This window comes from Euwallacea fornicatus, chromosome 22, assembly GCF_040115645.1.
Source record: "Euwallacea fornicatus isolate EFF26 chromosome 22, ASM4011564v1, whole genome shotgun sequence".
NCBI lineage: Eukaryota > Metazoa > Arthropoda > Insecta > Coleoptera > Curculionidae > Euwallacea > Euwallacea fornicatus.
In genome coordinates, this window is record NC_089562.1 from 2,965,356 (window position 1) to 2,991,216 (window position 25,861).

General features: G+C 39.1%; 1 protein-coding gene across 1 annotated transcript in view; it reads right to left on the reverse strand.

The window, feature by feature from the left end:
• Fhos (Formin homology 2 domain containing) overlaps window positions 1-25,618 on the reverse strand; it is a 93,580-nt gene extending 67,962 nt beyond the window's left edge. The window contains exons 1-5 of the mRNA XM_066295277.1: window positions 25,372-25,618; window positions 24,683-24,812; window positions 21,746-24,629; window positions 21,036-21,069; window positions 11,153-11,395 (exon numbers count right to left, since the gene is read on the reverse strand). Coding sequence (XP_066151374.1) covers window positions 11,153-11,395; window positions 21,036-21,069; window positions 21,746-24,629; window positions 24,683-24,812; window positions 25,372-25,587 — 3,507 coding nt within the window. The 5' untranslated portion in view covers window positions 25,588-25,618. The remainder of the gene's footprint in view (window positions 1-11,152; window positions 11,396-21,035; window positions 21,070-21,745; window positions 24,630-24,682; window positions 24,813-25,371) is intronic.
• Window positions 25,619-25,861: the final 243 nt, after the last annotated feature.

A 25,861-nucleotide genomic window follows, 5' to 3' on the forward strand; every position in this document is an offset into this window, starting at 1 on the left:
TCTAGCACACCATTTTTACGGGGTGTTCTCTTTTCTATGTCACGCCGTATATTTCATTCTTCATACCATTCGCTAGAATTCGGTTGTTACGCGTCTAGTTGTTAGAATAGCAAAAATGTCGATAGTTTATCTGGGAAGCGAAGAATCGTAACCTTTTCGAGGTATGGTCTATCGCAAAAGGATTCACGAAGAGATGCGTCACGTATTTAATGAGAAGCATCCAGAACGGCCTATTGATGGAAGTGTATTTCGTCAGATTAATAAAAAATTGCAGCAAACTGGAAGCGTGAAAGCTGCGCCAAAATGCGGAAGACTTCGAACAGCTACTGGTGGCGATTAAGCAGCAGACATTTTTGTATCTCTCGATGAAAACCCCAAACAATCTGCCAGCAAACGTGCCCATGAATTCGATGTAGCTGCAAAATCAGCAAGTAATCGTTTAAATCGAGAAAAATTTCATCCATACAAAATTTCTCTAACCCAAGAATTGACGCCTGCAAATTTTGATCGCAGGATGAAATGTTGTGAATTGACGCAAGTAAAAGGCATTCAAGACAATAAACACGCTCCGCATACACAACATCTCGATGTATGGATGCGTTATACTTGCACTTGTTGTAAAACGAAACAGTTCCATCACTCGCCGCCATTTTTCCTGAAAGAAATGGGGAAAAAGTAGCTAATAATGTTCGGTCCCAACAACATGGTGCACCGCCGCATTATGCTATGTCTGTGACAAAACATTTCGATGAGATTTCCCCTAGGAGATCAATCGGTATAAGAAGTGCAATAGAATGGCCGTCACGATCTCCCGATTTTGTGTCCATCGATATTTTTTTGTAGGATCACTTAAAAAGTTTCGTTTACAAAAATGGACCACACATTTTAGATTATTTAATCTTAGAATTCGAATAGATTGCGAATTAATTACAGAAGCAATACTGAATAATTGCATAAAAGATTTCGAGGAACGATCGAATTATTGCCAAATTGTTGCGGAAGCCGAATTCGAACATTTGTTGCTGGAATTTCTATTTTATTTTATCTATTAGTGAGTTACCTTATTTTGTTTTTAACAACTTTATTGATTAAATAAAGTTCTAAGTACATCATTGTATCCCTTATTAAATTATCTTTCATTTGATACACGAGACTGAGCGTCTTTGCGTTTGAAAATAAAAGGTAGTTGGATAAGGGTGAAAAATTTTACCATCGAAAATAATGCACTAAATGCCTTTTTTTTTAAATAAAATTAAACGTTTAAAACATTTTTTAAATTTATCTAATAGCAGGTATTTTCAATTCAATTACGCACCTACAACTTATTTTTCTTGTACCTAAGTCCGGTATGTTTACAAGGATATAAACGTTGTGTATTTACCAATACTATTTACGATTTACGCCAAACTGCAGAATTTACGAGCACGCATACAGAAGAGATATTTGTGCAGTCTGATGTCTGACATGTGGGTTATGGCAATGAATAAAGCGATTAGACACACCGTGAAGTCATTAATACCGACTACTTTTTCAAATTGCAAATTAATCAAACCAATCATTAAGGAAACTTGGGATCGGATCTGCAATGTGAATCTCATTCAGGATCTGTACCTCAAGACGTCCCATTTTCAGTATTTTTTCAATAAATCAGTCGTTTTTCTTCTCCTGCCTAAACCACCTCTGTAGCTTTACAGAAAGCCCTTAGAGGAAAGTTCTGGCTAGAAGGTGTCTTGTAGAAATTGTGTTTTTGAACGTATCTCGAGAGCAAGCATTTCCCAAACTATGATCCACGTGAAACACCCTCTATATTAGAGTATGGAATAAGCCCAAATGATCCCTAAGCCACAAACGAGACGACGGTAACGACCAAGGCATGTGTTTTGCACAACTTGGGAGATCCGAACTCACCGGCAAGAGTTCGAAACCTGAAACGGTGCGGTAAGTGACATAGAAGAGGAGGAAATTTAATATGGAAATGACGTCGAATAAATAAAAAAAGTGTTTCTGCGACGCAGTCTGAGGATGGTATATTGGCGTCAGCGTCGACAAAATGGTGACTGCAAGTCGATTTGTACCTTGCGGTGACAGATAGGAGGACAAATCACGAAGCTATAAATATTTGATTAGAAGAAACCGAGTCGCCCAATGACCGATTTAAGGGGTAACACGAATATAATCTGAAATTAGAGCCTCTAATGTTTAGACACGAAGCGTGTTAGAATGCAAGTTACGTCACTGAGTTGGGCGAAATTGAATTTAGAAAACAATGCGTTTTTACACTGAAAACTTATAGATTTTATTTGGAGAACCAGGACCGATTTATGAAATAAAAACAAATTATAATTTTAAATAAAATTAAATCGTTTCCCGAAAAATAAATCTCAACGAGTTGTAGAATTCAAGTTGCGCCACTGACTTTTGCAGGGCGTATATGGTAGAATATATTAATTACGAACTCTGAAACTTTGTTGATTGTTGTTCCGCAACAAGTAGAATTAAAAGCACAAAAATAGCTAAAATTTCCAACCTGATTATCTAGTTTTTAAACATGTATAACTATCTTAAGGTGTATGTTGCGCCGCTGACCTTCGGGAATCGATTTCAGAACATTTCGTTCATGAATCCTGAAATTAAATTGATTTTATTTGTCAAATTTGGAGCGTGCAGTATCTACGTTTGAGAAGGAAAACGAAGCAACAATTTCAAATAAAATTCTCTAATTTCCAAAAACAAATAACTGTTTCAAAAATAAATTTTCACCACCGACTCTTGTGGAATTCAATTCAAAATTTTTCCACATAAATCTTGAATTGTGATTGATTTGATTGCCAAATCCAGGGACGTATTACAAGCAGAATTGGGGGGTACATAGAGTAGGCAAATTCAATTAGGAAAAGTGAGCTATAATTTAAAATTAATTCAACTAGTTTTTGAAGACATACTACTGCGTCGGAACGAACGTTGCGCCCCTGACTTTTGTGAGTTGCAGGGGTGAAATGCAGAATGTTTCGTCTGTAAATCAAGCAGTTTCGCCGATTTTAGTCCAAAAACCATGAAGGTACTTAAAACGGACGTATCTCTAAGAGGTAAAAAGCGAGTTGTGAAAAGGCGAAACGCCTAAAAAAAGGCGCTATTTTCGGCACTAGTTGCGTAATACACTATTATCTAGCCCTGCCCTTTCCAATTTTCCGGTTATTAGCACTGCCCCGATAAACTTAAGGCAAAATATACTTTTGCTCGTATTAAATTTAGCAGAACATGACACCTGGCTCGAATAATTCAATTAGTTTTTACGACACACATACATACACCTTGCCTCCCCAAGAATAAAACATTGTCAAACCCACGGTACATGGCGAAAGTATCTCTGAAATAAGTGTTGGTAATCAACATTTATTTGAAAACCCACACATACCCGTAAACCATCTGACATAAGCAAATTATTTACTTAACGTGTAAATGGTTACGTTTTTTATTTGATAATTAATTCACTTCCTAATTTATGTTTTATTTGTTTTCCTTAGTTGCCGACCACATCAATATTTTTTTCAGAAAAATTTAGCAGGCACTTGACGCACAGCTTCTGGTTTATTGATGCAGTAAACTTACTTAAGGTGTTAATGGATTTCATATATGTCACAAATGTATTATTATTTTTAGATGGTAATTGTTCTACAAATACCTAATGGCTGTAAGACCGTTAAGAATATTACGAAAGCGGAATTAAATTCTAACGTTTTCATTCTAAAAGCGACTCGGGACATAATGCGCAGCGTGCGCCGCGCTGTTAAAATTTGCTCTGCGCAACGCGGCGCGTTAAATTTGAACGGTAATCAAGGCCGAAGCGCGTCCAGTTGCGCGATTCTACAAGAGGGATCGCGATTCGTCAGGCGTCGGTACATCAAAGGAAAAGGTTTGTTTTAGACAGGGTGCTAAGTAAGTTCGTGTCGGTGGAGTTTTCGGTTGTGTGACCGTTGATTTTAATTAAAATAGTGTGCGCACGCGCCCATTGGAACAAACCGCAGAATAAAGATGTTATTCTAATACATTTTGTTGCTAGTCAGCGTCACTCTGCGCCGAGTTGCGCGGTATTTTAGACCGCAGCGCAGCTCACCGCAGGGCGGCGCGTTCGGTCTAAAATCCCCTTTAACAGTAATCTCAGCAAAATTTAGTTCATGAATTAACCTTACGGCTTTTAATATCTTCATCTGCGAATATTCAACATAAACACAAAACTGGTTGAACGCATGACGTGGTCTTAATCCTTGAGTTCTATTTGCCGGGAATATCAGGATTGCGGTATTGTTTATCTTTCGGAAACTAATCAAGGATATCTGCATTTGCTCTAAAATAAAACAGAATTTTCACTTTGTTCAAATATTATTAAACTTCGGAGTCTCGAATTACGATCAACGGTAAAACAACTGGTGTTAGTCATAAGCAAATATTTGGCAATGTGGCACGAAGCCTTGACTGTCGTTAGCATGACGCCATTGCTATTGACATGTGAACACATGCAAGTCGCATTGTTGCCAGTTCTCTTTTCCAGCTCGAGAAATATTTAGGAGCCAATTTCGTCAGAATCAATATTTTCCATTTCAATTTCTAATGGTACTTTTTCTAAAACGAAATGTTTTTTTTTAATATAAAATGGTTTTATTGTATCTCATGATCAAAATTACTTTATTTTCATGTCAAAATCAACTCGTCTCTGACGTAAGAAGAGCATCGTTTGGCAACACTGGTCGCATTCGTTCAAACTGCTATCTGACAACTAAACAAATGAACGCAGCAGTTTCGCCATTTTATTTTCTCAATAAAACTTTGCTAAAGTGGTAATGGAGCAACTGGACATTACTGTAGGGTGGGGAGCTTTTTGCGTAGGTAAACCTAACCTGACTTAACGAGTTACCTCAGATTATTTTCCTTTACTGTTACGTTCTCGCTAAAAATTAATAGCAAAAAAGAACAAAGAACTTTTAAGGTAGACTCCGTGTCAATTTAATTCTATTTAAACTAAAGTCTATCAAGTAGTTTTCAAACAGGATTCACACAATTTCTGCAATAGCGAAAAGTGATTAGCAACAAACCATGCAATTCTTGAGAGCATTTTCTGTTTGCAAGTTGTTCCTAATGGCAGAACAAACGAACGCTGCGACGTTGCCACTATCAGTTTTTTTCTGAAAATTCGTTCCTTATTTCTATTTGATTCCAACGTGCTTTTCTGACCTTCTCGCTTTCGTTCTTATTTTATTTTTTCTCGGATTTATTACATCAAGCTTCCGTAGTTCGGCAGCCGATCCACTCTTTTTCCCTTTCGAATCGTGCCGGATTTAAAAGTGAAATCTAAATAGCTCTCGCACTAATTTCCGAACTTCAAAGTGCTCGTCGTTAAAGTAACTAAGTGGTCTCTCGCATCGGAAGACAGCGGGAAAGTTTGTTGACCTGAGGGTCTTTATTTCGGCTATTTTTGACACAGTTTCGAAAGTCGTGGGCAAAAAGGCACACCTGCATGATAGGCTTCCAACCCGAGTTACCTAAGCCGGCAAGAGGAATGGCAGATACTAAGGTGAAATGCATTTGAAAAATTCCATTATCTCAAAGAAGCAATTTCTATGCTGAACTAAGTACAAAGTGCCTCCAAGTGAACAAGCAAAACCAATATCATGGTCCTTAATCCTCTTAAAAGGTGAAGCCTTTTCACAATTAGATTAGAATTCATGCCATTCGACTGATTATGTTGTTACTGACACTAATCTAGTCCAAATGTTATTCAGCGTGCATGGTTATTATTATCTCTAATTGGATAATTGTTACCGGCGAACATAAATTTAAATAAATCCTTTGACGCTTTACGATAATAATAATTTATCACGTGTAACGACAAAATTCTTAAGGCAAAATCAATTTAACTCTCTAAGTAACCCTACCAAAGATGGACATCTCAACAATGGCTCTTTTTGCTGGTATTGGCAGATATCAACCTTGATATACTAAGCCAATATTGTTTCATTTCAGGGTAAATTTATGTCGCGTCTTGCATTCATCCTACTGAAGAAAATTGATTTTGTTCCTTTTTATTTTATTTTATGCTGAGAAAGCAACTCTGTCATGCAGGAAGAATAAACATTGTTGTTGCTGAAATTTAGCAGCGTTCGCAGCAAACATTTGTCAGCAAACAAAGTACCAAGTAAGGCAACAAGACTTACTGTTAAAGGATATTGCCCGCGTTAACGCAAGCTGGCTTTAACACGCTTTGAGGATACTTTAATCCACGTTAACTGCCTTGAAGGAAGCTCCGAAAATCAGATTTTAGGTGCGTGAACATGAACACGTCACACTTCAGTCCGCAAGGGTTAGTCACCATTAGCGGCAATTTTAAAGACGGCACTTTATTCCAGACAAATGTTAAAGTCACTTTAACCCGCAGTCGGCAGACCTCAGGTTAGTCCAGATAACCCTTCAATCAGTTTTGGTCAAAGATTGGAAAATATTAGTTATTAACTTAACCAGGTTTATGTTGAAGTTAGGAACATAGTGATTTCAGCACGTGAAAGTACTTCGCAAGCACTGATCAATGCGAAATACAACAGGATTTAAAACGCGACTGCTGTTACACCAAATGACTTTAACCAAGGCTTTAACCGATTTCAGAGATCTTTTTGAGAGAAAGGCCCGATTATTTAGGACTAAGAACACTCTGATCATCGGAGTTAAAATCAGTTAGTTTAACGGGGACTTTAACGAGCTTGAGGAATCGACTTATAAGAGCTCAATTCGAGTTAGTTCCAATAACGTCAGCTTAAATCATTTGCTGGATATCGGTGGCGGGAATGCTGGAGGATATTACGAGAGGCAAAGCAGACCAAGGACGGCGAAGAGGAAGCGTAGCTGTTGATGGCCAGTGAGCAGTGCTAGTGTCATTGATATAAATGAGGATGGTAGATCGTCAATTTGGAGCACTGGTACTGAAAGGAAGACATTTCGTATTCCACTCGGACACTGTACGCAGGGAAGTGTATTCACAAGGAAAATAAACTGGTCAAAAATGGACTTTAGGCGGTCAGCTCTGCCATGGGAATTACCAACGCGACACCATGCTGGCATTCTAGATCGCCTGGTGCCACGCTCGCATGTCTATTAGAAGATTCTCTAATTTTCTATAAAAAAAAGAATAAAAAACAGAAAAATATACATAAATAATTTATCCGAGACTGGTATTATTGTAAATCGACTTTAAGTAAGACTCTAATAAACTTTTGGGCGATTTTTCGATTAACGGTCGTTTAAGGTTAGTTACAAGTTCGGTTCAGGTGAGTTAGAGCTAATATTCTCAGCAAAAGCATTCGCGCATAAAATTTTGCTTGAATAATTTTTTTTTTTTTTATAAATAGTTACGCCACAATTTTGCATATAATGCAGGAATTTTTCGGTCGACCAGAAGTGCTTAGAGCTAATATTCTTAGCGGAAGTAATGGCGTATGCAATAGAACGGGATTGCATTATTTTAAATTTCCTTCCTAACAATTTCACTGAAATCCCAGTGGAAAGTGAAGCCAGGATCCGTAAGTGGTTACGTCGCTGTTTCTCAAATAAAGAATCCAGGAATTTCTCAACGTTTTCTCTTCCGAGCTGCACTCTTTTAAACACCTTTAGTGTAGCGCTTGCCGAGCTTTAAGGGCGCGCCGACTAACTCTCTAAGAATAGTCCGGGCGCGCACGGGGGCATTCAACACGAAGGCCAAAAGGAAAACGTCATTAGATGAGAAATTTGTGTTTGTGAAGTGTTTGCTGCAGGTTTTGGACGAAATTAAAATGTAATTAAATAGCCCAGTTAATAACTTAATATCAGATCTGACTTTCTCGCGTTTTTCCCGAGTCTAACTTGACCCAGAACCCTCCTCGATTGCTCAATTACATGGAAGATATTACCACTTAAATCCGGTATTCAAAATACTCGTATCTCGATCAAGTTTGCAAAGTCACGAAAGAGACAGCACCATTAACTTTTCGTCTAATTTGCGTCCTTTTCAATCAGGCTTCGACAGGGGGAAACTGTTACGAAACCGACAAGAAGAATTTGTACGTATCGGACAAAAACTGTCAAGTACAACGGACAACACAAAAGAACATTATTTACCAAAGGTTGCCCAACAAACTATTGCCTTATTTTTATTTGTTTTTGCTATCATTAAAGTCGTCACGACATGGTCACGACTACCATTAAATCTCTTCTGCACCAGTTTCAATATCAGCTCAACAAGTTCTGAGATACAGAGAACCCGCTTTATGTGGTAATGGCTTAATTCGAAGAAGACCGTTTTTGTTATTGACTTCGGAAATTATAAAGTGGAGAGAAAGCGCGAGGGACTTGAATAAATAAGGGTGGATTTGTAGATTCAAGAATGTTCTTGTTTTGATAGGGATCGAAGGGCCAAAGCAAATATTTGCTTTGCAGCCTAAGCAGGTGGAATATTCGTACAAAAAAACCTGCCCGATGTTGAAAACTGAAGACGACTCTTCTGGATCGATTGTGGGGGAAAAAAGAATAACCTACACTAGAGACTAAAGTGCCACCCGTTTGCAGATGTGCTATGAAACCGTGCAGAATTCTTAAACGACCCATTAAACGGCGTTTGTTAATTAGCAAAGTACTTTCTAAGTACATTATAAATTTTCATATAATTTATATTATTTCCTCACCGTGTTTGTAGAGACATTTTGTGCATACGTTGCCTGTAAAAAAGATTTTTGACCTCTACCGGTCATAAAGACTACACACAGGGTGTCCATTAAACATGCGGCTAAAATTCGGGGGGTTATCCCCAGAATTATTCTAAGAATATTTTGTCCTTTGATAGTTTCTGCAAAACCTCCTCGTTTCGCAGATACAGGGCGAGAAAATTTTTCGAAAATAGCACCATTTAATATCCTTATTAACAGCCGAACTCTTTAGAAAACACCAAATCCGTTGCTTACTGAGTTACGCCCTTGCAGCAATCATCCACATTTTCCACTGGGGCATGACGAACCAATGACTTAGATGCCCCCACAGGGAATAATCCAAGAGGTTTATGTCCGAAGATCGAACAGGCCATAAGTGAGGTCCACCTCGACCGCTCCGGCGATCTCCGTATGTTATTGTTAAAAAAGCGGAGGACCAGGAAGGCCGATGACTGTAAGAATGCTAGAAGTGGAGCACAATGTGCTGGACAATGATAGAGGACGATCTTGGTACTTGCGTTGACTCTTTCTACCGATCAAACTGATTTCTCAAGAAATAGTGGGACCTCACAACGACTACTTCACTTAAGGTGATCACTTTCAACGGTTCTTGTAGATTAAGAAGCTTTATATACAGTATTTAATATATAACAAAATGTTGCTATTTTCGAAATTTTTTCTCGCCCTGCATCTTCGGAGCAAAAAAACTCTTAAAAAATCATCAAAGGGCAAATATTCTTAGAATAGTCCTGGGAGCTACTCTCTGAAATTTTGCCATATGTTTAATGAACACCCGGTATAAGGAAAATCTAATAGGTCTATTGAAAAATCGAAGACGAGAAATAATATTTTATTTACAATATGTATTTTCATTCCTTCATCTTATTTTTTTCCAGTATTCAGTTACGGTTTGAATTTGAAATACGAAAAAAGACGAAAAATTCCGTCGTTTCTGTTCGCATTAGTTCAGGTTGACCCACGTCCAGGATGACCCAAAAAACAATTGGTCAAACTAACTTTTCCTGAAAAAATGTGCTATGATCATTGAGAACAAATAAAGAATATTGACGTAGATTCCCTTCGTGATCCATAACAATCTAGAGTTTATCTACAGGTGGAGTTAGATAACACTGGACCTCGTACAAGAAGAACGATTTTGAGTTTAAGACATTTTCCTCTTTTCCGGCCCACTGAAAAGTGTCTTATCGCCTGTTTTCGATTCTTTCATCCATTTTCCAAATTTTGCCTCATTGAAATGCTCTTATGCTTTTCACGTTTCCCGCTGAAAGCGGTCAAGCTTCTTAGGTATCCTCATGTGCTTTCAATTTCGACGTTTTTCCTATCAGAGAGGATTTCCTGTATTTCCTTTAGCTTCGATTTACATCTAATTTTTTATTTTCAAAATTGATAATAATTTTTTTTTGTTTCTCCGTCTTTCTATCGCATCTAAAGTATCTGTATTTGCGTTCAACAGGCGCAAATTTTAGCGACATCTAGCGGCATATCATTTTTTGCAATAAAAACGGTTCATAAGGAAAAAATGCCCTTCAATGGCCGTTTGTAATTTCCCAAAAGGGTTTTAAACTAGATTTTGAACGAGGAGCTATTTTGGTGTATACAAATTTTGTCCGCAGTCTTATTCTCAAGGTACCAATCACAGGTAAATAAACCTAGTAAGTAACGTGATTCGTCATCTATTCCACTTAATCTAAGCAGCTCAGCACTAAATAACACCACAAAGTTGCAAATTTTATGCCGATAAATAAATCTTCCCATAAAGCTTGTTAATGGGCAATAGCGCGGGATTCCCATATCCGATTTTTCTATCTCAAACGCGTATCAGATTGCGGAGCATTTAAATGATCGCTATTAAAACTAAAATAATAATAACAGTAATTGCTAAGTGATATATGGGCAGATTATTTGTAGATAACAGCAATCATTAAAAGAATTTAGATGGATTGAGTCTCGGATTAAAGAAGACGATTGAATTGACATAACGGGATTATAGGATTTGCGAGGAAAACTTTAGCCATCGTATAATTTTCCAATAATCTCTTCCACATCGAGATGCTTAATTAGAAGGCAATAGCCGCATTTAAAATTGATCTCAAAATGTATTTTTCATAGATTGTCAATGCAATATTTCTGCTTTGCGCATCAACATTAGTGTCGATGCGCAAACGGATGCGCTGTCCCGTCGCTACGTGCCATTTTTGCACGTTGCCCAAGTGAGAGAAGTAAACGTAACAATGCGCAAAGTACGTATTTCGCACGCGTTTATTTTCATGATCTCGAGCACGAGGACACTAAGAAACGTTGCAGCTCGTACACGCGAAATCTCTTTTATTTTGGAGAATAATTTTAAGAGAACTTTTCCGCAATCAAAAAAGAACCAACATCAAGCTCCTTATTGGCAAAGAACTTACCCGATGGGGAGACTTCAGCAGACGATGAACAGCAGCTAGTTGATTTATGAGCGGCAAAGTAACGCTGAAGGTATGCAACGGCGGTCTAGCAGGATCGGGATAATTGGTGGTGTAAGAGAATGGATCAATATCATTCAGATATTGCACTCTACATGTCAAAGACATTGTGGAATCACAGTGCGTATCACTACGAGTGTTTACATTAGTCACTTCGGCCGGCGAGGCTGCAAGATCTTCACAATCCTACATGGAACACCGTGAATTTTAGACCGAGAAAGTTGGTGTCTCAAAAGCGGTTTCGTTCCATATGGAACCGTTCCGAATACAATAACTCTGATTTTTGTCCATATTCTATTTATGTAAATATTCTGATATCTTTGAAGAATGGGGCGAACAGTTAAATTGGTTTCGATTTTGCCTCCGGAAACTCCTTTTGAGGCATTATGATTTCCTTATCATGGCAAGAAAATCACGAGGTGCTTTGGGCTGACATTCTCAAAAAAAAATTATTTTAGTTCCTGTTTAAGTAGAAATTTGTTAATTCCGCTTTCGGCTTTCCAACTTGCTCCCTTCTTAGCCACAAATCTCGGACGTTCGGTCTGTGATTCCCAGGGCTTTGCACGTTAATAAATATTGTTCCTTTGAATTCAAATAGTGGAAACACGATGGACTAATTTTTTGTTTTGCCCTTTTTAAAAGTAAATTTTCTCGAGTCAACATCAACTCAAACATCAATCAGAAAAAACTGACTGCGAGAACACAGTGCAAAGAAGATATTGAGACACATAGAGCTTAATTAATGACAAGAAGAAAGATGAAATCCGCGAATATCATTAGTTGATCTTACCGCAACTAAAGGCAACAATGTCGAACCAATTGGTTACAACAGGAACATCAGAAGAATAAGGAAAAATCACTTTGCAAAAATTGAGAAGAAAGATGTTCACTTCGAGCATCAACTTTCCTTGAGGTAGAGTCAGAGGTAGATGATTTGCGTCTTGCAGTAGCCAAAGTCCCACGGACAAAAGAAGGTAGACACGCGAAGATAACATTCGAGACTTTTGATGTGATTTGAAGTATGTAGGTTCAGCTCTCCTGCATGATTTCCTGATGGGTTTTGAGCGTTTTTACTGTATATACTGGGTGTCCACTCAGCAGCCTCTCAGACTTCCATGAGTTCATTTGTGATTTTAAAAAAAATCAATTGTGCGGATGTATACTGGGCGATCCGAAATAAATGGGACAAGCAAATGTCTTGAAATCGAGGTCTAGAAAAAAAATAGTTCGAAGTCTTTTTTACTTTCGGCGGCTCAAGTTTTTAGAATGGTAATTTTTCAAGGTCACCTTCACCTGTCTTTTGGGGTCAACATCGTTTTTCCAAATGGAACACCCGATTTTTTTTTTGAGATTCCAGCGTTTTGCTGACAGTAAAAATGTGTTTATTTGAAGCATTTTTTGATGAAAATGTTGAAATTCCTAATAATGCAAAATAACCATTTATCTCGCCAATGCTACGAGTTCGATTGCATAAGTGGTTCAAACTTAAAACAAAAAAAACATCGAAAAAATGACCACGCATGATTGACACAAACACATGTGACTTAATGCAGGTTTTCCTAGAACACTTAATAATTCCATTAATATTTTATGATAATTAGACATCATTTTGTGCGTAAATGAAGAAAACTGAATTACCTGTCCTCCTACGTCATAAAAAACTTATCACCCTGTTCGAAAATCTAAAAAAATTGAAGTTTGAAAAATGATAATTAAAATTGTTGCGGAACCACTATATATGTATTTTTGGCTCAATGAGTATTCGCGTCTATTAAGGTGACCTTACGTGAGAGGCCATTCTATAATTACCAAAATCTAGCTTAAGCTAACCACGATAACGCTAAATTTTCTACGAGGCACTGCAAATGCCTAAAATTCTGTTAAGGCGTCACTGCGCCCCCCAAAGAGAAAAAATACAGGAACCGACACAGGATCCGGCGAGGGTTCTATCACGTGAAAAAAGTGCAGGTGACGTTAATAAAAGAAGAAAAAAAAATCTTTCCAACGGTCCGCTTTTTTGGGACGTCCTGTACGACGGTCACAATTTTCAAATTTACCTTCATTAGCCTCATACATAGAAATCCCCATAATTTATTTTTTTATCAAATAGCAAATAAACCGATCAGAGTCCGAGGGGACGTCAAACGGACACCCCGCGTCGCTTCAGATATACGAGGGTGAAATGGGCGATGGGGTGAGCATGAAGACCTCTGCTAAATTTCTGTTATAGTGCCTGTGTCTTGTTGAAGATATACATCGGTCACCTTGATACCCTCTAATGAAATTTTTAGTTTATCTTGTTGAAGTGGGGCCAGGCTTGCTTAATGACATTACTAAATAGTATCTACTGTGATTAATGCTTATCGCGACTCTCCAAGTAAATCGAAGCGCCCTATTTGCTATTCTAATAGGATCGTTAATGACACATTATTAAGCAACAAATGGTTCATCCTAATTATTAATTGTTTTCGGGTAATTAACTAAAACAAAATATTTACTTAAACGGAATACGTGCGCTGCGAGATGCGTTATTCCTAGGGGCCACGACAAGTTATCACTCTGATAAGTACAGCGTTTCCTATGGGAAATTTTCAATGTAACCCTTTTCCACATAAAACCACTTCATGATGCTGTTATAAATCATTAATTTTTTTTCAGCAAAACAGTCGTTAAAGAAGCGTCATTGTCTAAATATAGTAAAATACACAATGCAAGGCAGTACCCAGTCAATGAAAGGTGATTTGTATTCAAGAGCTGTCCGTTCTGTTTTGATTCAGGTTCAACCGAACTTAACGACTGAAATTTTAAATGAGCTCGTTTGGAAAAAAAAGTAGATTAACTATCAATTCTGGTTTGTAGGTCCACTTCGGAGTTAAACGTTCCTTATTTGAATTTATAATTAATCGAGTGGCTACCAGTAAAGTAGTTGTCGCTACAGGGTTCAGTTTCAATGGTCAACTCGACAATTCCCTGAACTTCAGTTTCGGGGACTTTGCTGCGAATGCACGGAAATCCCGCTTTGTACTCAAATGCGTGTAATAAGCGGGTTGCGAAAGAAGACATGAATCAAAGAACCGTTAAAAAGTCTTAAAATCGAATGCAAAAAAACGAACCGAAGAATACCACCAGTCGCTGAACTTGAAAATGATACCGCCAGGAACCCGTCAAGTGACATCTATAAACACACGAGTTTCAAGAATGGAATTTCGTGCGAAATTTTCATATAAAAATTTCACTACACTGAGTGGAAATCAATCGGTCCGATGACCGCCAAAAGGCCCTGGCAGGAAATTGCTTCCTTTGGAATTTAATACCCGAACGAATATTCGAGAGCTCGAACAGGCATATTTTGACCTCTGTTCCCACAAACTCATCGCCGCTAACCGGTACGACTTACCGGGTGCTGTATAACCTTAAAACGGTGTCAACAAAAGTGAATCGCCGGTACTTTTCTTTAAGAATCGTAAAGCCGCCCACATGCGAGCCACAAGCACTGAAAAACTTAATAAAGTAAACAAAGTAAATGTCATATTTGCCCAAGTCCGGCAGTAATCGATGGGTACCACCATTTCACTCTCTGCGGCATTTTTGCCGAAACCACTTATGCAATACACGATTTTTTAATTTTCCTAATTCCTAAACACCTCAACCAAATTGGACATTTTTCGTTTGGGACACCAATTTCTCCTAAATGAACATTTTCATGAAACCTTTCTAATGGTACTCTTAAGTGAACAGGTACTCCTCACTCTCCACACGAAAGACGGTCGTCACTCACGAATCACGAAATCGAATATCGCGGTTCTTAAAAAATGCAGTAGTACTGAGACAGTACCTTTAGTATCGACAAAAACATCGGAACATCGCCGGACTGGCAACTACCTGTGATCACCGCTCCGCCGAGTTTCAGCTGTTTTATTCAGCTGTCTCAGAACAGACTAGACTCACCGCATGTCGTGCGGCACTGGCAAGTGGGCAGAGAGTGGCGCCAAACATCGCAAGCGGCGAAACGAGCAACTATTTTCTGAATTTTCGAAAAAAAAATGTTTCATTGGGGAATCCCTTTTGACGGTAATTGGCGTACGTTTATCAATAAATAATTAAAAGGGACAGTAAGTGGAAAAAGTGGCGTTTTCATCGAACAGTTAATGGCACAATCCCGTGAACGCTAACAGGCTTTGAGATGCTTTTCTAAAAAGCTAAAAAAAGGTTCAAGTAATTTATAAAAAAAAAATATATATATCTTTATACATTATCATTGTTTAAATTTACGTTTTGTAGCTTGCTGCTGACGGGCTTTATATTTCGGACAAACAGCATGGCAGAAGCGTATCTACCTACAACCCGAATCGTTTTGATAAGCAAAGAAATGAAAATATTTATAAATAAAAAAGGAACCTAAACGTCTGCTTAGCGGCACAACTGTGAGTGGAAAACTATTGACCTGGCATATGCAAATTTCAAATTGAAAATGATCAAAAATAGCCCAGTGATATTCGTATATTCCTCACTTGTCCTCTTGGTCCGCATTACACCCCCCCGTTCTTCCCTACTGGATTCGATCTGAGTTCATTGAAAATATTTTTAACAGAGGTGGTTCGTATCCAACTTTCAATGGAAAGTCTTTATGGCGGCAGACGCAAAATTCAAGTGGCAATTACCCAAAAATTATGCAAAAAGGAGTGTGATGTTTAAGTTTCAATTTTACCTCGCTGGTTCCGCGCTCCGGACTGCACTGGCATCAATTCCATTTAACTGAAAATATTTTTGCTTAAAGACGGTTCATGCGCCTAACTGTAAATGAAAAATTTTCGGCGTGGGACGTGCAAATTTATAACTAAAAATTCTTTAAAACGAGAAATAATTATTGCGAGAGGCATTCAATTTTTCGTTTTGCTTTGCTAGCATTAATGCCCTTATTACGCCACCGTTTTGTGTTTAACCAAGTTTAAATCATTTCCGGGTAAAGAGGTTTCACTTAGCTGGTATTCATATTACCAATGCGTTACCGGTTTCTATCGGAACACACTGGATATGTTTCCGTATATAAAATGGCTCACGGGTCTTTTAATTAAATCTATTCTCCTGGTTTATGCACCTTACACGCTCAAATCGGCGCGCCACTGTTTTATATGTAATTTTATACGTGAATGGAGGGAGTTTAGTTTAGGTGTAAGCAGGATTTCGTTGCATGTCAATATCTTTAGATCGTTGAGGAAAGTTCATTTTTTGATACTATGTAGTTTTGTTGTGCAGTCAGTACCTCAGCGGAAACACACGCCCGAGGTGGCGTGCACCATTTTCGCAAGAAATAAATTTTTTTTTCTCTAAAAATTGCTTCTATTACATAAATAAAACACAATTAGCGTTGCGGTTTTATAATATTTTAAAATCAAGATTAATTGGAGCATTTTGCGTCCGCATTAGCTAAAAATAAATTGAAAGGTTAAGCGCTCGGCGAAAACTGATCTGATTTTTTTCCTATAAGCGGTGTGTAAGATTGGCAAACAACATTGTGTTAGATTTACGGTTTCTATTTGGAAAATTAATTAAACGTGTCGCATTTCAGTTCAGTTTTATGGAATTTAACTGCAAACGTCACGTCTGTATTTTTGGTCTTCGCTTGGTGATGTTCGATACGCCGTGCGCCTCTGAATTCTCCCCCCTCCCCCCTCACCGTTAAATTCTTAAAAAATTATCATTTTTATTCGAAAATAGCATTAAATACGACAAACGATACTATCTTATGACGTTTAGTTATTTATTCAAATGTTGCCTTCGTCGCCGTTGGCGCGAAGTGGCCGATTTTTAAAAACCGAAACATGGGTCATGTGACACGTCAGATTAAAGGCCTCGCAACACCACACCCAGTGGTGAATTACAATTCGAACCCTGTCAGTTGGTTTTTCAGAAAAACAGATATACAATAAAATTTATTAGAATATTTATTTTTATTTATTTTTTTTAACGAAAACTGCTTGCGGGCATAAAATCGAAAACAAACCAATTTCCTATCAGCGAACAAATTCAACAAAAACAATACGCTCACTTTCACATGAAGTGCACCACCCAGTGATACTAATAATTAAGTCTTGTAACTTTGGCAAAATAATGCTTCGTAATGGAGTATCAAACGATCAGACTTTCAGCAAAAAGATACAACATTTGTTAATTAAAAAATTAATAATGAGCGACATCGCCTCGCACGACAACGCGAGCTCGTACTCTTCGCGGATTTGCTTTGCAACAAATTATCAACCTGGGGTATTTCATTCCATGCTACCTCAAGATGATGTCGTAGGTCATCCACATGCCTTGGAGGCCTCGGTAAATTTCGAAGACGGCGACTCATCATGTCCCAGAGGCGTTCGATGGGCGATAGGTCCGGTGACCGTGCAGGCCAAGGCAGTTTTTCCAATTGCGCTTCTTCCAGGTATTGTCGAGTAATGTTCGCACTATGTGGTCTTGCATTATCCTGTTGGAAAATGCCTTTTGGTAAAGGGTACTAATACTGCCCTCAGAACATTGTTAATGTAGCGACGTGCGTTTGGGGTGCTTGGAATGAACACGAGAGAAGATCTTCGACCAACACATATCGCACCCCAGACCGTAACACCAAGTGTTAAAGCTGTGATGCGCCATTCAAAAAATTGCAAATTTCTTCTTTCACCTCGGTATCGTCTGACTCTTCTACGACCATCACTGATCCATAAACAACATCGCGACTCGTCACCGAAGGCGATATTGTTCCGCTCATGACTCCAATCGACTCGTTCTTGACACCCATCTGGAAGCTTGGCGTTGGGCGGTTAGTGGCAGTCGTAGATTTGGGCGGTATGAACGCAGGCCAAAAGACGAAATTCTTCTGTAAACTGTCGCCATCGACACCCGACGATTTAGAGCTCTCGTCCAATCTACTGCGACAGACAGATCGTTGTTTGAAATCGATCACCAATGGCCGTCCGTCTAACAAGACGATCTTCACGCGCATCGCTGCTACGGGGAGGACGTCCAGCCGGACGATGTTGCTGAACCCTTTCTTCAGACCATGAAGACCGTATTCTCGCAATCGTGGTGCGGTTCCGGTTCATTCTTCGGGCAATCTCACGAGAAGAAAGTCCACCCTCCTCCATGCGGATAATTCGCCCTCCATCAAAGTGCGAAATGTGGGAAAAATTTCGACGCTCTCTCACTGGGGGCATTGTGAGATGTCTCGTTCACAGTTCAACAACAAAATAAACTGATATTTCCATGTAAATATTGTTTACAATTGAATAAAAAATCTAAAAGGTCAATGGCAAAAAAACCACCAGCATTCTTTCTTTTTTGCCGAAAGTCTGATCGTTTGATACTCCGTTATGAAGCATTATTTTGCCGAAATTACAAGACTTAATTATTAGCATTACTGGGTGGTGCATTTCACGTGAAAGCGAGTGCAATTTGCTAAAAAGCTACCGGCGGGGTGCAACTTAGACCGGCGCAGTAGAGGCGGACCCTAATCGCCCCAAGGACTGAGATTCGGTCCGTTTCCCCTCGCGTTGAAATCAAACGCAACATGTCTGCTTTGCCGAACTACTTGTCTCTAAAAAATTTTAAAGCTTTAGTGTTACTAGAGGCAAATCGGTTGGAGACCTAGAGATGGTAGCCATAATGAAATGCGATGACCTTCAGGTAATTTCACGGCAAGTGCTTTGAACTTGATGAATTTCAAATTTTATTCCGTCTTTCACTCAAGTTGTGAACTTATGCGCATAAATTTCTGCTGTACCTAGGCGATAACAGTTGTTGTTAGTTAAGGGAAGAACGGTAATTTTTCCATAAGCTCGACTCGTCGATTTTTCCAAAAATTCGTTGGGCAAACCTTTAATAGCTTTATACCTTAATTTATGATAATTTCCGCAGGCATCCGATAATAATGCCTACAACCGAGGATCCTTCATAATGCCTTTTCCGAGTAAAATGAAATTTTTAACGGTACGCCTCGCATAAAGAGCGACTTTAGTACCGTAACTAAAACTTTTAAGGGAGAACCCGCATTGGCCGACTCGTAAACATAATTGGATTTAATAAATTAGCAATCTCCGAATTATCCGACTTTGGGCTTTTAAATTTGGAACGTCTTATTACCGTTAGTTATTGAATGAAGTCACGCAGGTACTGAATCTTCCTACAATGTTGCGTTTATTTAATCTAGAGTTTTGCAACGCTTTGCATAATATTCAGATTAATTTAATTTGTAATATATATTCTGATGCTGTTAAAGTATCAAAATGAGGGGATGGCGGTCTCGTACGTGCTCAAAATCGAGTACCTAATCCCCTTATCGGAACTCGCCCATAAACAATCGTTGCCTGAAAAAAAACCGGACCGATTCTTAATTGAAGTGAAATTGTCCTTGGAAAGGTTATCTCATTTTATTACTTTTATTATGGTGCGAAAATTCGGCTCTTTTGTAACAGTAAAAATGTAAATTCGTCCAGTGGGAATAAATTGTTATACTTTTTAATGCCGAAAACGTGAGACGCAGGCTACTCGGAGTCCCATGAGAAAGGTCGTATAATGACGAGGCTTGAGACCGTACCAAATTGGTTCCTTTATTTGATTTGCCTCAAGCCGGAGGGAAAAGTCGTTACAGCAATCGCTTTGTGTTAGAACTGCTTATCTAGGCATGATTTGACCGTCCGGTAATTTATGGGCAACGTTAAATTGAAAGGATGAGCACTCTAGGTGCAAACATCCTGATAGGAAAGCGGCTTACAATTCGAAAGCCTCAGCTGCATCGTGCTACTTCTGCTAACATCCTTAAATCAAAGGGAAACATCAGAAAAGAGCAAAAAATCCCTAATAGGTAATCGCGAGGGACCCGCCAAGAAGTCAAGAAACTCGAGGGCCTTCTCGAAGCTCTTTCAAATTAAAACAAACTGAAGTTCGATTGTAAATATGTCGTATGCGTCTGAGGTGGATTGTTCATTCTTTCTTTTGTTCTATTTGGGAATAACACCTCGCACAGTTACGGGCGTTCTTGCGGCTGTCGAACTGCACACGATTCGCAAACAAAACTTGCCGGAATAATATATACCCTTCAATAAGGGAGGGAACGTCGTTTTTGCGCCGACATCTCAGGAACGGGTAGAGCAATTGCCTTTAAAAAAGCGCTCGAGTTAATCGTCTCCACGCATTGGAGATGGGGCACTAATCCGGGAGTGATTTCCTCGATACCAATGAAAATGTTCAAATCTCAGATGCGACGCATCATTTGGCAACGTGTAACACTTTCAGGATTTGACGTCAATCTATATAAAGAGATGGGAATGGCGACGTTGTCAGTTTCTAACTAACTAAACACTATACTTACCTAGACTTATGTAACTCTAAAACACTCAAACTTCGCAAATGAACTATTTCTTGATTTATAATTAGTTTAAATTCAAGTGTTCCGTGATATTTACAAAAACAATGATCAAATACAACCTAAGAAGACCCGCCAAAGGCGAATCTTGTCAATATGGCGAAGGTTAATTTTCCCCGATCCGTTAAGTTTTTGGTGAATTTCAATGTTATAATCAATATTCATCTACAACCACACTATAAATAGCATTTACCACCCTGGTTCGAAGGACGTAAGTAGTATATTACTGCTGATAGTATGGTAAAGTAGCTTTAACTCTCTAACTGTATATGTATAATTACTGCCTTCTAGGGATTGCAAACTACACCTCACCAGGTAGGTTTACAACTTTTCCTTGAGTGCAGTAATAACCTACTTACCATACTCATGATATAATGTATTATTTAGCAAATTATTTAATAGACAATAATTACTTACCGCATTGCGTGCTAAGTTAGAGTCTTTTCGCAATCTGAAACGAGAAAATATGAAAATATCGTTTTTAATATAAACACGAATTTATACATTAAGAATATTGCGATGTTTTATACAGGATGTCCATATGTCGTTGCATAGCATTTTTTGAGAAACCATTCATTATAAAGGTTCAAAACAGCAAAGTTCTTCATACATCTTTTATTTGAAGCGTCTTATATGGCATACTCTGTAGACGTATGTACATTCCAGCTTCCAACCATTCTTGAAATGAACTGTTTATCACAAAAATGATACTCTAAAGCCCTGTACATCTCTGGGTAACTTTGCCATCAATTTCATTCCATACAAACAACAAAACCAGAGAAGACATTGATTAATTTTTCTATTTTCATGCAAATTTTCTTGCTGGCAAAGTTATCAGGACTATGTAAAGTAGGATCTTAAGTTGAAGAGATAAACGTCCTGACAATTTTAACAAATAATTAATTAAGGTAAATATATTCATAAAAACATTAAAATCGACAGAAAATATTAGTCAGTCTAATAGCTTTTGTAGAAAATCATCTTTTTGATAAAATTTCCAGATAGGATATTGTGGTAGTCAGTTCACGTTTTAATTCTTAAAAAATGTAATATTTCTTCCTTAAATTGGAATTTGGTATCTACACTATGTAAACACCACAATAATGCTCAATACCAATATTACTTACCCTCTCATTGGAGCCCCACTAGGCGTGCTCGCCTCGTGAATTATCACCTCCCTAGCATCCACCTCTCTACACTCATCATGCTCATCTTTATACCCGAAAATTTTGTTCATTATCGGACTCCACAACTGTCCGGTACCACCCAGGATATCATCTATATTGGTATGTCTTGAAATAAATAGCGAAGTCAACTGCTTCTTGCCCTCTTCTCTCAACGAGGGCACATTATCATATGGACTCAACCGACCCTCATTATCTCTGGGCATCTCTAAACCTTCGGGACTCGCTCTATCTCCCAGAGGCTCTGGACGATCAGATTCTTGACTCTCTTGTAACCACCAAGCCCTTTCTCCTGATAGTTGATGTCTTATTGCATATGCTGGTTTCTCAGGTACTTCCTCCCTCGATGGTGGAATTGATGTGTCATCATCGTTAATCCACCACTCGCGTTCTCCAGAGTCGATGTGCCTGAGATGATGAGTTTCCAGGCAATCTGACGGTTTCTGATATGCATCGATGTTTCTGTTATTCTCCGAGTTGGACTTATCGCTATCTTGCCACCAAGTTGAGTTTCCAGAATCATTTCTTCGATACTCAGTGGTTGGTGGTTCTGGTGCAGTCCAGTTGGGATAAGTCTGAATCCCTTCTGGTGGCGTGGAATTTTTCTGAAGCCACCATGGGGCTTCGCCACTCTCAACAGGTCTAATTTTAGGCCTTTGTTCTTCGTTATTTTGAGCCCCTGTCTGTTTATATACTTGCACCCCTTCAGGAACTTCCGAAGGATTCTCTTCCAGCCACCAAGGCTTCTCTCCCGACTGAACGTGATGGATCACAGGTCGTTGTTGTTGGGTCCAGTTAGGGTATGTTTGCACCCCGTCTGGTACCTGAGCATTTTCATCTAACCACCAAGGGGTTTCTCCAGATTCTACATGCCTCATTGGTGGTTTGTTCAAAGGGGCTGTCATGTTATTTTCGGCATTATATCCGGAATAAATCTGCATCCCTTCCGGGGGTTGTTGGTTACTATCCAACCACCAAGGAGCTTCTCCAGAAGAATTCTGGTTTAAGGTCCTTTTAGGACTACGGGGTAGATTGGGTTTTTGTTCTGCATATTTCATATTAGCTGGTTCGCTGTTTTGTTGTAGACTTGCATCAGAACTTTCCCCCCACCAACGCTTATCATCAGTTTCAACTCTATGCAAAACCAATTTAGCACTTTTAGCTTCTCCAGTGGTCTCATTAGTGCTCTCAGAGCTGGGATCCAAGATCCAAACTACCTTTTCATCAGCATCAGCTTTTGAGTCTGAGAAATTCTTCTCACTATCGGTTCCTTCTAAACTGGGCTGTTTCCCAGTTTTAAACAAATTGGTAACTGGAGCCAAAGCTCTCATGAGGAAGTTCTTGGCCTCTGTCTCATTCTTATTACCTAGCTCATTCTTAAGTTTAACTTGAGGAATTTTCGGTTGCAGAGGGTCTTCTGTGAAGTTCGCTGACATTCTAGATGAGTTAGCTTTGGTGCTTTTAGAATCGTCTTCGCTGGAACTAGGTCCTGTTGTGCTAGCATCGGAGCTAGGAGACGCCCTTTGTGGCAGTTTAGAGCTATTACTACTATGATATGACCTGCAAGTGGCTAAATTTTCTGAAACATCTGTGGCGTCAGGGTCAGCATTGTCAGACTCGGCAGAACTAGCTGAATTGCTGCGCCTTCCCAGCTTTTTCCTTGAGCCATCAGGATTCATGTTCAAAACCGACTTCCTGAAGTCTTTGTTGGGAGTGTTCAGGGAATGTAAAGAATTCGTTTTTGCCTCCGGCTTTGGAATTGGAGGAAGCTGCTGCTTTTTGTCTCCAATTTGCTTTGGTGGGGTTAATTTGCTCTTATTTACACATTTCTTCGTTAAGTCTTTATCAGACTTTACGGAAGCAATACTTTTAGTGGAGCTAGTCCTAGAAAGGCTTTTAGGACTCTCTACATTGTCTTGCTTGCCCTTTTTGTCCTTTTTATTAGTTGGACTAGTGAATTTCATATCCAAGAAGTTAGTCCAGGGAGTCGCACTTATTCTAGAAGCCCCTGCAAACCTCGAGGATTTAGTCGAATCATCCATCCTATCAGACTGAATTTCTTTATCCACCATATTCTCTGGGACAGTCTTAGCTCTCGAGATGGTTTTTTCTATGGTTTTAGCGAACTCTATTCTCCTGGTCCTAAGGAAAGTGGGTGGCGTTGGAGTTCCTAGTGTCGGTGAAGTTCCCCTGGTGCACACCTTTACAGTCTCCATTTCCACTACTATTTTCTCTTTTTGCACCGGAGGTTTCTTCGCTGGTGGCTCTTCAGGAGCCACAGATGAACACCTACTGCTGGGCCTGCTAGGAAGCTCTTGCTGGACATGCAGAGCATTAAGAATCTCTTTGTTCTTTCTCGTAACCTCATGACTGCGGATTGTAGAAGGGCGGGAATATGCTGTATAGCTTCTTTCAACCGAGTTTTTAGGAAGAAACCTGCTATTAAGGTATTTTTGACTGCCGGAAGATAAATCTTCTCTAGAAGTTTTGGTTGAACTAGAAGCTCTACTGCCATACTTAGAAGCAATTGTGGAATCGTCTCTTTTTGGAGAATTCGTTGTTAGCCTGGGCAAATTGCTAGTGCTTCCTGCAGGCGATACAGTACTTTCCCTGCTGGTACTGCCTCTGGCGTACGCTCTAGGGTAAAGTCTGTTCGAAGTGAGGTAACTAGAGCTCGAAGAAGTAGTGCTTTTTTCTGACTTCTCCAATGAAGGACTGGCATCTCGAGATCCGGCTGATCGAGCAAGTGGGGATTTATACGACACAGGAGGGTGAGACGGGTCTTTGTCTACAAATGTTGTTTTGATTCTGGGCGGATCAAGACGACCTAAAAGGGAGAATATTTTAGCATATAACTGTTGGTAGTACTTAGGTTTTTACCAGAATCTTTGGCTGCAATGCTGCTACTGTAAGACCCCCCATATTTAGTGGCGATTCTAGAAGGAGCTGATCTGTGGTCTGAGATGGATTTGCTTGATGAAGTGGAGGATCGGCCAAAGGTGGAATCATACTGAAAATTAAACTTTCTAGAGTACACGCGAACATCCAAACAGAACGAATGCGGTCGGTTATTACTTCGGGAAATATTGGACAAGATAGCGTACGTCAGCGTTCAGAATTTCGGACAGGAGGACAAAATGTGACGTTTCAATTCGAGAGTCAAAAAGTCTTAAATGCGGGACAAAATCGCGGATTGTGACTTTACAATTGCGAGTTCCGAGTTCGAAAAATGTCGAGATTTGAGTCAGAATTTTCGATGTTGCGGTTTCACCTCGAGGCCCGACGTTTCGAAATTTGGAACGAAAAAACAAATGAAGGGGCTGCAATTTTGAGTACGAAGAAGTGACGATTCGGTCGAAAATGCTAAAATCAGAATTGAAAATGCTTATTTTGCGCAATTTGTGCCAAATTGTTGTGTTTAGACGGTTCGACGTTTTGGACCCGTTCTAGAATAAGCAGTTTGATTTAAGCTGCAAGCTCGTAATTTCTAGACCACTCTGCGTGTTAAATAAAAATAAAAAGGCATGTAATGTAGCCGCTAGCGTGTTAAAGAATTTTGGCAAGCTTACCGAATAAAAATGATTTGCAATTTCATATGGTGCAGCAGGCAAGCTGAGTGCATTTCCTGGACAGGAATTTCTTCGGTGTTTTAGTATTACCGCGGCACAATATTGCCCGAAAATTTGATCATCGACTCGTGTTTTAACCATAAGGAACGAAATCATCGTCGTCCTCTTTAAAACCAAAATAAACTCAATCAAAACGGCCACATGTACCAAATTCATACAGCGCTTGTAAAAAGTATTGCAACGCGCTTATAACTTTCATAAACCTGGTATACTTTTAAGTATTTAAACGCGTATAATTTTATTTAAAAAATTATTATTCCAAACGCTCAAATTACCCACCCCTATCCAGCTACCCCCACTGACTTTTCGTTTTTGCACGGAGAAGTACCCCTTGTTGTAAGTCAGGTGAGAGGTAATTCAATAAGTGATACAACGGTATTCTTAAAACCAAAATTGAATCAACAGTTCCCTTAAAAAATAAAATTAATTG